The 16,575-nt window shown below is 37.3% G+C and overlaps 1 protein-coding gene across 2 annotated transcripts in view; it reads left to right on the forward strand.

Moving 5' to 3' along the window:
• march8 (membrane-associated ring finger (C3HC4) 8) overlaps positions 1–9,989 on the forward strand; it is a 75,235-nt gene extending 65,246 nt beyond the window's left edge. Inside the window, exons 6-7 of one of the 2 annotated variants that reach the window (XM_041267510.1) lie at positions 433–580; positions 7,670–9,989. In XM_041267510.1, coding sequence (XP_041123444.1) covers positions 433–580; positions 7,670–7,965 — 444 coding nt within the window. In that variant the 3' untranslated portion in view covers positions 7,966–9,989. The remainder of the gene's footprint in view (positions 1–432; positions 581–7,669) is intronic. The other variant, XM_041267509.1, reaches the window with a different exon arrangement.
• The last annotated feature ends 6,586 nt before the right edge of the window (positions 9,990–16,575 follow it).

Genomic DNA, 16,575 nt, shown 5'->3' on the forward strand with positions numbered 1-16,575 from the left:
TCTTGCATGTAAAAGGGCAATTGGCTTCCTGGTGGAATTGGAGGATACCCACTGACTACAAAGCAGATTGAAAAATATATTCAAAAGTTGTTGTTTTTTTTTTGTTTTGTTTTTTTATATATATATATATATATATATATATATATGTGTGTATATATATATATATATATATATATATATATATATATATATATATATATATATATATATATATATATATATATAAACAGTTTGTTAATATTGCCAGGTATTGTGAAGCAGGAAAGTTACAGAACTTGAAAGAAACAGCTTTGTTGCCCTACAGAACAGGCAAACTATTGTTTTGAGGATAGTTTCACACAGTTACAGTGATTTGTACCATTGCCTTCGCATCTGCACTATCTTAGTTACTTTTTTTTTTTTAATGTGTTTCGTCCCACCTATGTTTTGCAGTGGGAGAAGCTCCAGATGACATCCAGCGAGAGACGGAAGATAATGTGCTCTGTGACATTCCATGTCATCGCCATTACCTGTGTGGTGTGGTCCCTGTATGTTCTCATTGACAGAACAGCAGAGGAGATAAAACAAGGTCAGACAAGTGGTATGTAGAGTCTCGTGCTCTTTTACCAAACCTTACCCTTATTCATTTATAAAGCTTACCTTCTAATAAATATACACATGGCTAAAAACTATTTTCTCAATATGGTTCTGAACTAAAACTAAAAATATTTCAATCTTCTTGCTGTTAAATATTTCAGATGAGACAGATGAGCTACAGTTAACGAAAGTTTCAATAGCTTTAACTGGTTTAATGGTCTAGAACATAAAGTTCTGTCTGGCATACATTCTGCACTAAATGTTGTCTGTTTGTTTCAGTATACATTTTTTTTTTTTTTTTTTGGCCAGCGGTAGCTGTGGTAAATTCTTCACTTGACATTACTTCACACTAGCGCTTGCAAAATACTTTTAATTCAAGCAGTGTGTAAATTGCATTGCATTTATTTTATTTTATTGATCTTCAGGTGGCATCTTATGGAATTAAAGTCAGGTACTTAGCTGTACTGGGAACTTGAATTTACATAATTGAACTTTAATATTTGAAACTTAAATTAACTTACCAGTGTTATGTTTGTTTAGCATGTGTGACGGTATTGCACAATATTGCAGAAACAGTAACTAGTGAGACTAGTATTAGACTATTAGATAGATGTCTGTTCAACATACTGTACTGTATTTAAAAAGAAGACAACTAAAGCTTAGCATATTTCCCTTAGTACTGTTGCCTACATAGATGTCGTATTAAAATTATAGAATTACTAAGTAGTAAACTTATGCAGACCCTGCGTATTTCTATTTAAGGACTGTACAAACTTTTTGGTTGTTCTTCTGCTCTGACAAGTACAAATGCAGGATTTGATCAATGCTTACTGACCTAGTACCCTATATTTTGCAAGGGCAAAGGTGAGTTTTCAGGGAATAATACAACGTGTTTTATGATTTAAAATTGCTTAACTAAAGTTTTTAAAACATGTAGTCCTCTCAAAATTAGCATTTTCCTTTGCTTCAAAATTGGGCCCTTGCATGTCAACCTCAAATGGTGAGTGTAGCATTATATATAAGTACCACACAACCTAATAGTCTTTGCCCAAGACAACTGGCTTTGGTCGTATATTAAAACCTGCATTAACAGTCACCTGCTTGACAGGCACATCACCAGCACCCCACTAAACAACATTTTCATTCAATAGTCTTTAGTCTATAGGTTTATTGTAGCCTATTAATCTGGCTATGAAAAGTACCATAACATTTAAATTCAAGCCGCACTTACAATCTCTTTCAACACTGCAAGCAGGGCATAGCTTTAACAGCAGGGATGAGGTCATAGTTGAAGCTCACTAACTGGGCTCTTAACAAGCAATGACTTGTACTCTATTTTCAATAGTGTCCCATGTTTAGTTTCTTACATACAGTAATTGAGCTATAAGTCAGGGCAGGCATAAACTTAGGTGCTCTTCTTGCTAAGAGGGAATTGGTAAGTGGAAATTAGGCGTTAATTCTACAGAAGTCTTTTAGGTGATGCATCTGATTCAGTGTTGGAACAGTGTCAATGACGTACATTCAATCCCTGAACATGAATGTCAAAATCAGATGAGGTATCAAAAAGCACTGTTCCGGATCTGGTCAAATGAATCATCATTACGTTTGGCGTTTAGGAGTGAAAACATCTCCAGCCTGGTCAGATGCTATAACAAGCTTACACTTACATTGACTGTATTAGCAGTTGTATATAGTAGCAATCAAACTCTGTGATTCATCCTAAAAGGTCATTGCTTGCAATTTAGAGATCATTTCTGAACAGTTCAAACAGTTACTCTTTCAGATCTCAGAATCCACCTAGTGGGGCTGAAGAGTTTTTTCTAGGCTAATAGCCATTCAATCTCTATGCAGACCATAATAAAACACACTTCTTTCATAACTATGTACATGTTCTGATTGACAGGGAAAATGCTGCTGTGACACAACGCTAAATCCAGATTATGGGTTATGTATGTATTTTGCTTGTGGGTTTCTTTGTTGTATGCTTGATTACACAACGCAACGTAAGACTTGCAGTAATTAGTTTCATAAAGAGCTTTATCCATCACTTCTTCAGCCTTTACAAATACGATGCAATGGACTGTAAAATGTATTGTACATAACGTAATCTTAAACTCATCTTAAACTGTGATGTTAAACACAAAACAAGAAACACAATATGTCAGTATTGGCATTGAAGTGCAATGTTGGGAACAGATCCATACGAATAACTCATCAAGAACACGCTGTATGTGTTTCCAAATTAACAGATGGCTGCCATCCCTGTGGTGGCTGAAATGTGTCTTTCTCAAATCGATATGATGCTTAGGTTGAGGGTACCTGCTGCAATGTTGAAACACTATGGCCCTGCTGATACACTGCTTACTCAAGTTTGGCTCAGGGTTGGATGCATTTGGCTGTTTTAGCCAGTTTAGAATGATTATTAGCTGTATAACTGCAGCTTGCATTCAAAGTAAAGTACAGCTTCCGTCATGCTAAACCAGTCTTTTTAAGGGTATACAGCCTGCATGTTTGTATAGGGCTGGTGGTGAGCTTGCCAGCTCTTTCCCTCCAGTAAACCCCAGAATGGATCTCTGGCACCTAGAATGAACAGCACCTTGAGTGCCTGGTTAATTCCGGTTTTACTGAATATAGTTTATCTTTGTTAGGACAGATTAATTACAGAGTGCTGTTGTTTTGCAGTTTAATGATGCAGTTTAATTCCAGACACAGTTCTGCAGTAGAACTATTCAGCTGTGCAGGCCATGAGATAGACACTTATTATCAGACAACCCTAAAAATGTGCTGGCTCTGTATTACCAGGGCAGATTACCTTGCCAAAATAAAAGAATGCTAAAGCTGAAAACTGACTGTGCAGCACAAAACCTGCATTTAATTTAGGCCTGGTTGTCCTTCAGTGTAATTCAGATGTAGGTTTCAAGTGGTTGTTTTTCAAATGGTTGATGTTCCTTTAAAGTTTATCACAATAATTTTTTAGTTTTCCCAGGCTTTTGCCATGGTTATACTGTGCATTTACCATAACTTACCATGATTTGCCATGTTTTTTAATATGCTTTGCCATTTTTGCAGGCTTTGTAATGCCTACCTATGCTTTACCATGTTTTCTCTATAATTTATTACACTTTGCTGTGCTTTTGCTACGGGGAACTTTTATAAGGGTTACCTGGTAAAATGGAACATTGCTTCCTTCTTCCACAAATCAGAGACAAATCTTATTAAGAAAGTGTAGCTTATTGTGAATTAAAAACAAATGTAATGCTGTGCAAAATACATGTACAGATTCAAATTAAAAAAACACCAAAATACACAAGAAAAAAAATAACTTTACACAACTAAAAACTCCTACCAGTAATAGTTAGAACATTTGAAGAAGATAACTAATAGTTAGATTAAAGAGGCTTTTGGAATTGAAATACGTGTGTGTGTGTGTGTGTGTGTGTGTGTGTGTGTGTGTGTGTGTGTGTGTGTGTGTGTGTGTGTGTGTGTGTGTTGATAAGCCCAGTAAAGACCTTATCTATTATTAGCATTAGAAAATCAAAACATTACAAACCTTACAGAATTATTAATTGTAACAGAGTGAAAATCTGTTACAAAATTCAAGGACAATGGGTTAAAATGGCATTTCTACAGTTCCTTATTTATTTTCTCCACTTTTTTTGTTAAATCTGCAACCATTTTGAGTAGTTCTGAGTGCCGATGATCACATGTTGTTTTATTGAGTCTTTTTCCAGATGACCTGAGAGAGTGATTTGAACTGATTTGAAAAGGATGAAAAGCACAGCTGTTCTTCCAAGTGGCTGGAATGCCAATCATTTCTCCATTTCCATGATTGTCAGTCTTGTCTTTTGACTATATAATCCAGCGAGTACAACGCATACGGGACAATAAGATAGATTGATAACACTATTAACTGATTCATCAAAGTATTACTAAATACAATTGCAGTCAAAATTCCAGATTTTCCATTTGCAAAGAAAAATATAAGAATGTAAGAAATGTACGAGCGAGAGGAGATCATTTGGCCCATCTAAACATGTCCGCTTTTCAGTAGCTGATTGATCTCAAAACGATCCCACTGATTGTGCCTCAACAACATGACTAGGTAGCCCATTCCATACCCTCACCATTCTCTCAGTGAAGTAGAGTCTCCTTCAGCAACATGACTAAATAACCCATTCCATACCCTCACCACTAGGTAGCCCATTCATGACATAACCCATTCCACCCCACCACTCTCTCAGTGAAGAAGAGTCCTCTTCAGCAACATGACTAGGTAACCCATTCCATACCCTCACCATTCTCTCAGTGAAGAAGAGTCTCCTTCAGCAACATGACTAGGTAACCCATTCCATACCCTCACCATTCTCTCAGTGAAGAAGAGTCTCCTTCAGCAACATGACTAGGTAGACCCACTAGGTAACCCATTCCATACCCTCACCACTCTCTGTGTGAAGAAGAGTCTCCTTCAACATGACTAGGTAACCCACACCACTCTCTGTGTGAAGAAGAGTCTCCTTCAGCAACACTCTGGTAACCCATTCCATCCCCTCACCACTCTCTGTGTGAAGAAGACTACAATAACCCATTCCATACCCTCACCACTCTCTCTGTGAAGAAGAGTCCTCTTCAGCAGCATGACTAGGTAACCCATTCCATATCCTCACCACTCTTTCTGTGAAGAAGAGTCTCCTTCAGCAGCATGACAAGGTAGCCCATTCCATACGCTCACTACTGTCTCTGTGAAGAAGTATCTCCTTCCCTCTGTCGCACTCCACTTAATTTCCAACCATGTCCTCTGGTCCTGGTTTCTGTACTGTGTTTAAAATACAGAGTTTTAGGGTTAACTATGTCAGACTATTCTGGTTGCTGTTTTGATTGCTTCCCTGCACTTCCTGGTTGTAGACATTAATGATTCTATTACAAAATCAACGTCTTCCTCATGGTGAGCCTGTTCTAGTTCTATACTCCAAACAAAATGGATACAAATGGTTTCCATGGATACTTGGAGAAGCAGTTGGGCTTTCGGAACAGGTCGTAGCGGAAAAAATCAAAAGGTGAACAACAGCACTCTGAAAAAACTATTGAACAATTGCAAATATCATTAAGAGGTAATAAGAAATTTAAGAAATTGCACAGGTATGAAGAATTTTATTCTATGTGTAATAACGTTTGTATGGTTGTTCGTACATTATAAAAACTTAAACTTTTTCTAACCATGCAGCCGGGAGAATACCAGGTAATTCTTTTTCAATTTATTTTTCTGTAAATATTTCAATACATTCTTGTTATAATTGAAGCCATCAATTATATCCATTTCGAGTGGCAAGATTTGTCCTTTGAACTTAAGTTTTGTGTATCACCACATCACATTCCTCCCAACAATATTTATAATTCTTAGTCAGAGCATGTTGACTTTTCTTATAATTACCATCTGTTTAAAAAATAAAAAAGTTGGACTTATCATGATGGCTTTAATTATTAATATTTGGGGTGGTGGCTGTTTTAACAATCTTATACCGTACTACAAATATGTTTTTGCTCAGAAAAGCCAACTTCCCAGTGTTTCAATATGTTTAACATACCTTTGTCAGGGGGAAGTGTGTTTGAAAACAAATAGTTGAGATACTTATACTGCAGTTAAATACAACTAAAACAGGACAGAGAAAGGAAACAATTGTTTGGGCCAGATGTAGCAGTAGCCAAAATACATCCAATTGCTCTTTCAGTCCATTTTGAAACCATTACAGCATTATGTGGATCTCCTGGGATATTGTATTTAGCACAGAAGAAGGATTTTTTCACCAAGGCATATTCTAATGTTCAACTAGGTGTCGTGAACACTACATCATGGTAGAATACAAGTAAAAAGTTGTTAGTAGCTAAATGACCGTTTGAACAATCGAGGAGTATCCAAATCAGATTTGTATGTATAGGTAGATACATCCCTTGCTTTTTGTAATCACACATATTACATTGAATTGTGAAATGCAAATTCGTCTTATTTCTTGTACACAATAAATCCAAATGTTTTTTTCCCCCCAGCAAAAGATTTATAAACAGTAAGGAATAGAAGCCCTTCATCAGTCAATACCATAATGCACTTCACCTGTCAGTCATAGGGGCCTTGATTAAAGCAAATGGTGTCTTTTAAAAGATTTACAAATCTCAGCTCCACCACCATGCAAACTCTGAAATCAAAGTTACATTTCATGTAACTGAATGAAGCACTGTGGACTGATCGGTTTTGGGTTCTTTCTTTGCTAGTTATACTATTTTTTTCTGATGAAGATGGTAAGCCCCGCCACTATGAAAAACAAAGTTTTAGTAAGCTGTGGCTGTCCATTTTTTTCCCTGTGACAACCAAATGTAGAATGCTTGTGCTGTTTTACACACCAGTGCGCATCTCTCTTAAGGGTACACTTGGGTGGTTAATGTTTAATGTTTTCAAATGCCTGTCAAGGTGGATATGTCAATATGAGGGAGTTATTATAAATTGTTCATCACTTAAATGTGAACCTGTCAAGCAACTCTTGTTTCTGTGGTCTTTTTCATTCTGATAAAAATGATGCTAAAGAATATTACATTTATGCTTGTTAAAATTTTTTTGATGATTAATAAACCAAATACTCTTATATTCACTTCCTTCCAACAAGTATTGGGACAGATGTGTGAACAAATGACTGGGGGTGGTGAATTTGTTTGTCATTTGGGTTTTTTGTAATATTTCCACATTATGCCAGTCTTTGCAGAAACATGTTTTTGGGGAGTAAAATAAAGACCAGATGACCCTCCCAATCATTCTGAATATACATGAATGTGGGGTCTCCCAAAAAGCAGATATCATAGGCAATATCTTACATGATGTTAATTTGGATGGTCTTTGTTAAATCAGGCCAGATCTTGTTAGCTATGTGCACCACACATCACAATGATCTGAATTTGTTCTTTGCTTAAAGACAATTTACATCTGAAAGAAATAGAGACACTCAATATTAACAATGATGATGCCTGCCTTGTGGGACACCGTCTGTGTGCTTGTTTTTACCTGATTTGGATTTAATTTTATTTTGAAAACCCTTATCTTTTGTTGCAGGTATTTTGGAATGGCCTTTTTGGACTAAACTGGTCGTTGTGGCAATTGGTTTCACAGGAGGACTGGTGTTTATGTACGTCCAGTGTAAAGTGTACGTCCAGTTATGGAAGAGACTAAAGGCTTATAATAGAGTAATATATGTGCAAAACCGCCCAGAGACTAGTAAAAAGATTGTATTTGAAAAACATACACTAATGGAGCCAAACTTTGAAAACAAAGAAGCCCTGGCACCACCTCAATCGGACACAAACTCTTCTTATACAGAGGATTACAGCATGGACATTTTACATGTTTGATTTGTTCGGGGGTGTCCTCCTTCCCCCAAGGAACCACGCCGTCTTTTTCCATGTGCATTTTGTCCCTCACAATCATCTAGTAAACTATGAAGGGGTTCTCTCTATAGAAGTGTCAGCCCTGGGCTACTGCTACTACTGCCACTAACTGTTGACCTCTGAACTGAGTTTCCTTACTCCAGTGAAATGATTCGCGAAGCATACAAGCACTTTTTTCAATTTCCTTGTTTTTTAACTGCTTCGAAAGCTTGAAGAAAAAGTTCAGTTCCAAAGTATCCATTTTATACCGTAACTTTTGTAATTCAGCTATACAGATTAAGGAAGATGTGAAGAGCAAAATGAGGAGCAATTCCATATAGAAAGTATCATTCCATTTTTTTTAGACTTGCCTGAAGCAAAATGTTGAATCAGGTGCAATCCAAGCTGTGAGCACTATTATTAGTCAGGAGGCCAAAAATTGCTTGAAAATGTGAACTATGTACACTCCTTTTATACAAATTTTGATGTTTATAATATCTCCACTGCTACAGTATCTTACAGCTCAAGTTTAAAACGTATTTTCAGCACACTTCTTTTGATTCCTTTCATTATCTCCGTTTAGCTTATTCGAGAAGGGCATCGAGACGGTGTAAATGGGAGTTATCAGCCAGTCTCAGACAGTCGCACAATCATATTGTAAAAAAAAGAACAAAATACATATACAAACGGTCCCATACTCCTGAAAGAATACTTTCATAACAGAACATTCCAGCCACTATTGCCCGTTCAAATTCACTGCTTCACAAAACAAAGCTGTATGTCTTTACCATCCATTCATTTTAATATTAGGCAGAGGGGTTCAGACTGTACTGGGAATTTAAGAGCTGCAATAACATGTATGTTAGCAGCAGGGTCTTTTTTTATACAATATTTCAGCTACAAACTGCAGCCGAGTGTGATCACAACGATTTTTATTTAAAGAGAGGAGAGGCTAAGCCCAAGAGCCTCACACAACCCAATGTAATGGCATGAAAGAGATTCTTAGGATTTCTGTGAAAAGAATTGGAGCCTCAACTTGCATCTTTTTCTAATGAGGTGCTTAAGAACATCCAAAGGTTTCAGACAATTGCTCCAGCTGCAGATTAAAGTGCAATTACCCTGTGTTGATCATATACCCGATCTGTTTGTATTCATTGTGTTTTGTGTATACAGTAGAATAGAGATGTTTTTTGCATTAGTGTTTATTAAAAAAGTTGTAAAGGACACTTGGGAGGGGTTAGGACAGGTCTCTGAATTTACCTACCTGTGCAAGACATGGCTCATGAAAATGGAATTTTTAAAATACCACTTTCTTCTTTGTAAAAAATTTGATTGATATAATGACTTGTTGGTACATATTTCGTGTATCTCCCATGAATAATAGTGGTTGTTTATTTTATTTTTTTTTAAATATATTTATTAACGTTCCCTTTATGTAAGTGGCACATTTCACAGTGATTGTTAGGGTTTTTTTAAATCCACATCACACTGAATAATTCTCTTTAAAGTGTGGCATCACAAAAAAAAAAAATCATAATTGTAACTGCATCTTCGTAATACAGTGTTCTTGAAATCCAAGAACAGAAAAACGGAAACATTTATTGTGAATATACGAAAACTTTTAACAAAACCACTTAAGACTTTAAAAAGAAAAAAAATACACTTTACTGCTTTCTTAGTTGTTATGTATGATTGTTGGTAAAAAAAAATGTTGTAATTGAAATAGTTTTGTATTCTTTTATGTATGTTTCTATATTTTTCTCAGTATTATATCACTTCTAGCAGGTTGGCTCTTAGTTTCCTAATGAAATGTAAGTGATTACATTTGTGCTGTGGTTACACAGGGGTATTGATTGCAGGCAATAAACATTTATATTAAAAAAGGCTGCAGACTTTATCATTTATAGTTTATTGTACTGGTATAAAGAACTTTTTACACAATGTGGATAAATATTATTTATGTCATTTTCCAAAATACTGTGAGGTGTGTTGAGGGAGGAGCAGCTGACAAACAATGCAGTCCAACTTGCATGAAAACTGATTTTATTGGTTTTGTTTGTTTACTCAGAATGTTTACTTAGTCATATGTTGATGATGAATCACTTGGATCCTTTAAGACAAACTCAAAGTTTATCAGCTACAATACTAGGAACTGGATAAACATAGATGGTCCAAATGGTCTCCTCTTGTTCGTACATTTTCTTGTCTTATGTTCATAGTGTGCGTCAATTCCCAAATCGTAGATCTTCTGCAATAAAGGATCTGCAATTGACCTCTCCACTGCCAGAAACTAACTTAAATCAAACCTAGATATACAGTGCTCCTCCTGTTTAATGCTGCAGTCGAGAGTCATGGTTACGAGATTGTGTGCTAATGAGGATGCTTGTTTTTAACCTGCTGAATCCACTTAGAGGCATAAGTGATCTTGAACACTATGTTACAGCATTTTGTTACTTTATTTTACATGTACTGTATGTCGTAACTGTTTGGGGAAAATGTCAAAAAGCTTATATTGTTTGGTAAAAAAAAAAAGGGGGGGGGGGGTAGGCAAAAAAAAATGACTACCCTTAATCTTTTTGGATTTTAAGTGATGTGGTCTACTGTTGTTGGTCGCCAAGAACAAAGTCTAACATTCAGATTTTTACATTCTTCAGTAATTCTTTACACATTTGTATTACAGCAAAATATTTGCTTAGAGATCACCAATTATGGCAAAAAAAAAAAGGCATGATTAGTTGTGACCTATGTTTTTTTCCGTGCTGTTTTCATGTCCATGTTTGGCTAACTGGAGCAAGTCACATTCTAATCGACATCTCACTTACTGGGGGCGTGGACTGGGCACCCCAGGGAGAGAATGGGATGCTAAAGCTTCCTTTTATTGCTTTCTTGATGTCTTCCAGTTTGTTTTTTAATCAAATTATTAAACGTGTTTAATGACTGCACTGCTCAAAGCTGCTATTAATAGAATGAGACTTGTTTCTAAGTATCCTCTGTGTATTTCAGATACTGGGATTCATGATAATCCAGAGTCCACTTGGGTTGGCCCAGATGCATGGTGGTGTTCACTGTTTTCACTGATTAGTGTGCTAACCAGTGGTGCAAATCAAGTGACACCTGAATTAAAGAATAATTCACACTATTGAGGTGTGGAGGGAAATTTATTAAATTTGTTGGCAGAAGAGGATTCTCCTCTGGACTGATCCCTCTAATAAAAAACAAGGATTTCCCTTCAGGTGTAAAAGACCACTGGTACTTTTTGGCCACTGGTAACGCAAAGGAATCTGATTTATTGCTGATTTATATGATGGTGACATAATAATGTCATTTCAGCAAATACAAACAAAATATGATATTTTGAGTAAACACTTCTATGGCTTTCTACAGATTAGACATTTCCTGCACACAAAGGCTGTGCTCCCTCCAGGATTACCTGTGCTAACCCCAGTGGATAATATCCTTTTCAAATCTAGGAACTCTACTAATTCTGTATTAGTGATCTCCTCTACTAATTCTATGTTAACGGGGTCTTTGATGCTTGGGAGAGGGATCTGAGTGGATCACCTGATGAGGAGGCCTGGGTGGAGGATTACATTTGTTTGTAATAGAGCAAAGGGAGACTCAGTACAAGACGTTGCATCGTGTGCATAGAACACCCTACATCCTCCATAAAATAGACCTACAGCTCACCAATCTGTTCCAAATGCAAAAAGAGTATTGGAACTTACGTGCATTGCTTTGGGACATGCCCACTGATACCTTTCTTTTGGAATGGAATACAGCAGGAGTTCGAGAAAATGTTTGATTGCAGGCTGGACTAAGATCCCTGGCTTTTTATTCTGGGTATGCCTCGTAAATTGACTATGTTAAGCCCCACCCAAATGAAACTGACTAGGAAACTTATTTGTGGCTAGAAAATATATTGTGATAAATTGGATTCAAGACAACCCACCCACCGTTAAACAGTGGTACGGAGAGATTTTTAAAGTCATTCCCCTAGAAAGGTTGAGTGCTGTTTTAAGGGAGGATGAGGAGTAATTTCTCAACATATGGAGCGCATTTTCAGAGCAACTTCCAAATAATCTTGTTGATATTGTGGGGAGTGGGCAAGCTTCAATGGGGTGGAAGAGATAATCAGTGTCTTACTGGATAAAAGGAGGGGGAGAGATACACAGATGTTCGACACTTTGCACTTGTTGTCTGACTAAATCATGTCTGGGTTTTTTTGTTTGTTTTTGTTGTTTTTTTTTTTTTTTTTCTTGTGCATGATTTTCTTAAAATAAGATATATAAAAAAAAAAAAAATAATAATAATAATAATAATAATATGCACTGTATTTAAAAGAAAAACTAAAAGTTTTCATTTAAATAAATAAATAAATGCTGGTATAAAATACACTGGGCTAGATTCTCAAAACTGTTCACTCCAAATTTTCATTAGCACAATTTTTTTAACAGACCCAATAAAGATACAAAACTGTACGAATGACAACATTGAGTAAATAGCTTTGATAATCTAACCCACTGTCTAGCACAGGGATTCTCAACTTTTCAACTTTAGTACTTTTTTTGAGCCCATCCCGCCCCACCACAATAGTGAGAATTATGAATCACATACCAGAAATCAATCACAGTGAATTATTTGCCAACATTTCAGTATATCTTAGCCTGTAGAAAGTCTGACACGTCCCGTTTGAGAAGTGCTGGTCTAGCATTTGTAAGGTGCGCTCTTAATTGTGTGTGTTTTTCTTGTCCAAAACTACTGGGCGTTGGCTGGTTTTGTACACAGAGATAGCCTTATCAAGTAACGCATACTCTGCAGTAAATCAGGTTCTAAAAAACTTCCAATAGGTCCAAAAACGTGGATTATGATATATTGAGTAAAATAAACCAGTTCTGCTGATCAAAGAACAGTCGTCATTTTTGTTGGTAGTATTGAAATAAAAAAAACATGGTGACTGAGGAGGTTAAGAATGTTCTTGACCGCAATAAATCAAAAACACCAGGCTCAAACAGCTGTGTATCCTGTGCTGGGCAGGATGGAAGGAAACCCCAAAACCTGATTACAGTATTGATGCAACCAGCCACAGAACCCACACCCATAGGGACAATGCACACTCCAACATGTCTTGAGAATGATCCCCTCGAGGTACAGAAGACTAATTTTAACCAAACTGTTTTCATCACTTCATGTAAAAGTGGGATTGAATTATTCTCCAGGGAAATAAATATAATGAAAAAATAAATAAATAAATGCTGTATTTTTGTAACTGTAATTTTCGGCAAATATTTTAATAATCAGTTTTACTGAAAACATAAAAGTACTCACTGGAACCGGATCCCAGATATTTATATCTGGTTCGTCGGTACCAAAGCAGGAACCAGGTACCCGATTTCAAACAAAGCGGTTGGCACATCTCTACAGTTTGGAAGCGATTTACACTAGCAGTGGAGTGGAGCGTGAGTGGAGCTGGCTGCAGAATTAGAAGCACCGGAGGGGACTGGGGAAATGAAAGCCTTGGAGCGAGCGGTTTCAAAGAGGAAGAGAGCGAGCAGCAGTGTTTATGAGTGTTCCACTCCACTCACATGCTCTGATTCCTGGTAATCCTGTGGTCAGCTAATAGTTCTTAAGTGTCTTATAATGCTAACCCATTTGTGTTTTTCTACAAGGCCTGTCAACATGCACAATGTTTATCTATTCTACTTACACCAAAAAATATGACTATATGTTCTATTTATATATAGCAGAGGCACTGGCTTTTAGGCTCTTGGCCTAGAGTATCCTAGCCTTGACTGGCATCAATCTAAAAGCCTCCAGGACCCAGCCTCGACCCTGACCTTTACTTTGGAGCAGTTGAGAAAGCCTTTCTAAAATGAGATTGAGCCACAGGAGCATCACTTTCCTGTCCCAACATGACCTTTCTTTTGTTTTGTTTTCTTGAATTTGTTTACCAGAATTATGGTCTCTTGAACCAGCAACGGGCTTATGTCTTCAATGCTTATACACTGACTAGCAGTGTAGTACCTGTTCTGAAGTTCTTTTTGTATTCTTCATATGTGGTACACATGATTCCTCCACCCAGCTTCCCACTTTGTAAGCCAAACAAACTATCAAAACCCACATACCTCATACTTTCATAATGTGCTTATTGGGTAACCTGCACAAAAATGTTTTGTGCCAGTGGTCCCACACAGCGCAAGCAAGTGTCTTTACCACTACGCAAAAGACCTTGTCTGCATTTGTGGTTATAGAGCATTTACCTCATCTCTTCGACAAGGGACATGTAATCACACAACACTGCCTAATCACACCAGTCACAGCAATAGATAATTCAGATGAGATTTGTTGCTTGGAAGATGATTTGAGACTGTATTGCTGACTCATAACATTTATCCCTGCATAGCATAAAAAAACCTTTCTGCAGTATAGGTGTATATCCATGGAGCACACTTTTTGTATAAATTGACTTTTTTTTTTTTTTTTTTTTTTTTGGAATCGCCAATTATTTTTCTTATTTTCTCCCCAATTTTTTTTCCACTTTTTAGACTCTTGCGTCACAGACACATACATATTCACTGCCGAGTATTACTGCTGCTTTGTGGAATTCTGATTTTCTTGATGTTCTTTTATAATTGCTGAATCCCAGATTTCTACCAAAATTGCAACATTTACAGTAGGCTCCAGACATAAAATATGTTTTATTTTATTTTACTTAATAGTGCTATACTTATAAAACAGATTGTTAGAATGCTGTGTGCTGATTGATCCATCAGTGTTCCAAGCTCTTACAATATCCAGCACAATGTCACGATTAGGAACTACTTAGGAACAAAGGATTAGTAAGGTAATCATGGTAAGCAGAGATACATAGGCTGCGCATGTACCTTTCGTTTGGGTAGGCTAGGCTTATATAGAATTAAGACGTGGATTTTTTTTTTTTTTAATTACTTTTTTACCAGCAAGTCTGAACACTAAATTTCATTCATTGTGCTGAGTTTGAAAAATAGTCGGACTGACAAACACAAATAAAAGCTGTAAACCAGATTCATTCTCCTGCATCTTTTTGAGAACTTGTATAATTTATAGCACAAAACAAACCTCGAGACCACTCAGAGATGCTACATATATATTTGACATATATATATTTTTTTACCTAACATAAGGTGGCCAAATAAATCAAGTTTAACATAGCACTAGCTTGCACTTTAAAACATGTTATGCCCATTTAAGCAAATTAGAAAAACAGTAAGGATAAAAAGCATCACTGTTTTTTTTTTTAAACTTTAAATCAATTAATGTGTTCTGCAGTCCTACAGTACCTACACCAATTTCGAACACCATTTCCATCACTTCACACCAATTTAAATCAATTATTAATACTAACCATGAAGCTTCTAAACACACACTTAATATCGTACTTATAATCAAGGAGCATTCAACGTATTTTATAAGGTATGTTTTCAAAAAAATAACTGCACTCTTACTGTAAACTTTTGAATATCTATATGGGGCTCAGATTGGCGGGAAGAATGGACGTTAAACCAACCAAGCATTGTCTCTTCCAATGACAACTAAATCCTGTATTTTGGACCCTGGTGATACTGCAACAGGACCATCATAGCCTTGTTTACCTGTGTATCTGAAAACTGTCTTTGGTAAGCAAAACCATTCATTTTCATCAAAATATTAAAACACATTTTCATATTTAGAGTACAGTAAGCAGGCAGATGTGTTTTTCTGCTTTCCTTGCAGACACTTTCAGAAGTTCAAAAGACCCTGCTTTCACTGAAAATGGAGTGAATGACTAGAAAAATCTAAAGAGAAAACATCAGAAACATTCATAATCTGGCACCACAAACACAGCATGGAAAGCTCAAAGACACTCACCTGTAAGGCAAAACAGAGATACTTCCTGTGTGCTGAACGAATAGGAACGTGGAATCCGCGTTTTTTCGGTCCAGTGTGATAAACCATTCGCTCGGCCGGACAGTCTGGCGAGTACAGCAGGCACCAGCGTCTCATTCTCTACCTGCCAAGGCGCCTTTCATTCTCAGTGAGAGCGCTGCAGCAATTCCTCAACCGCTGGTCCAAAGGAATGGTCAGGGGAGGTAGGGGCTGCTTTTGAAGGAAGGAGCCACCTTCCCACGAGGCCAGGATATAATCACATTGTGGTCCTCCTCAGCAATGCTGAAATCCAGTAGTGTGAAATCCAGGGCAACCACCATGCATGCAGGGGTCAGCTCTGGGGCCAGCATTATCGGCTGAGCTGGGGCCACAGCAAAGACTTGAGCCTGCTGCCAGGTCAGGGGCTCCCAACACCACGTAAGGCTCAGCCATGTATTGAAGCACTCAGGCACCAAGGGTGCAGACACACTGAGGACACTGAGTGAGGTAGAATACAGTACTGGTGCACCGAAGGATTGGGGCACCGAGTGCAGGTGTGATTGACATGCTGTGGCGCTAAGCACCGAGGCATGGAGAGCACTGAGAGGCGCACAGCCTTAACCATGTGAAGTCAACACAACCCGGGGTAGCGCATAGCATATACCGGGGTTGATACACAGGCTCAAGTGGCTGTGGTAGGCAGGAGAGCAGTAC

The sequence above is a fragment of the Polyodon spathula genome, chromosome 13 (genome assembly GCF_017654505.1).
Source record: "Polyodon spathula isolate WHYD16114869_AA chromosome 13, ASM1765450v1, whole genome shotgun sequence".
NCBI lineage: Eukaryota > Metazoa > Chordata > Actinopteri > Acipenseriformes > Polyodontidae > Polyodon > Polyodon spathula.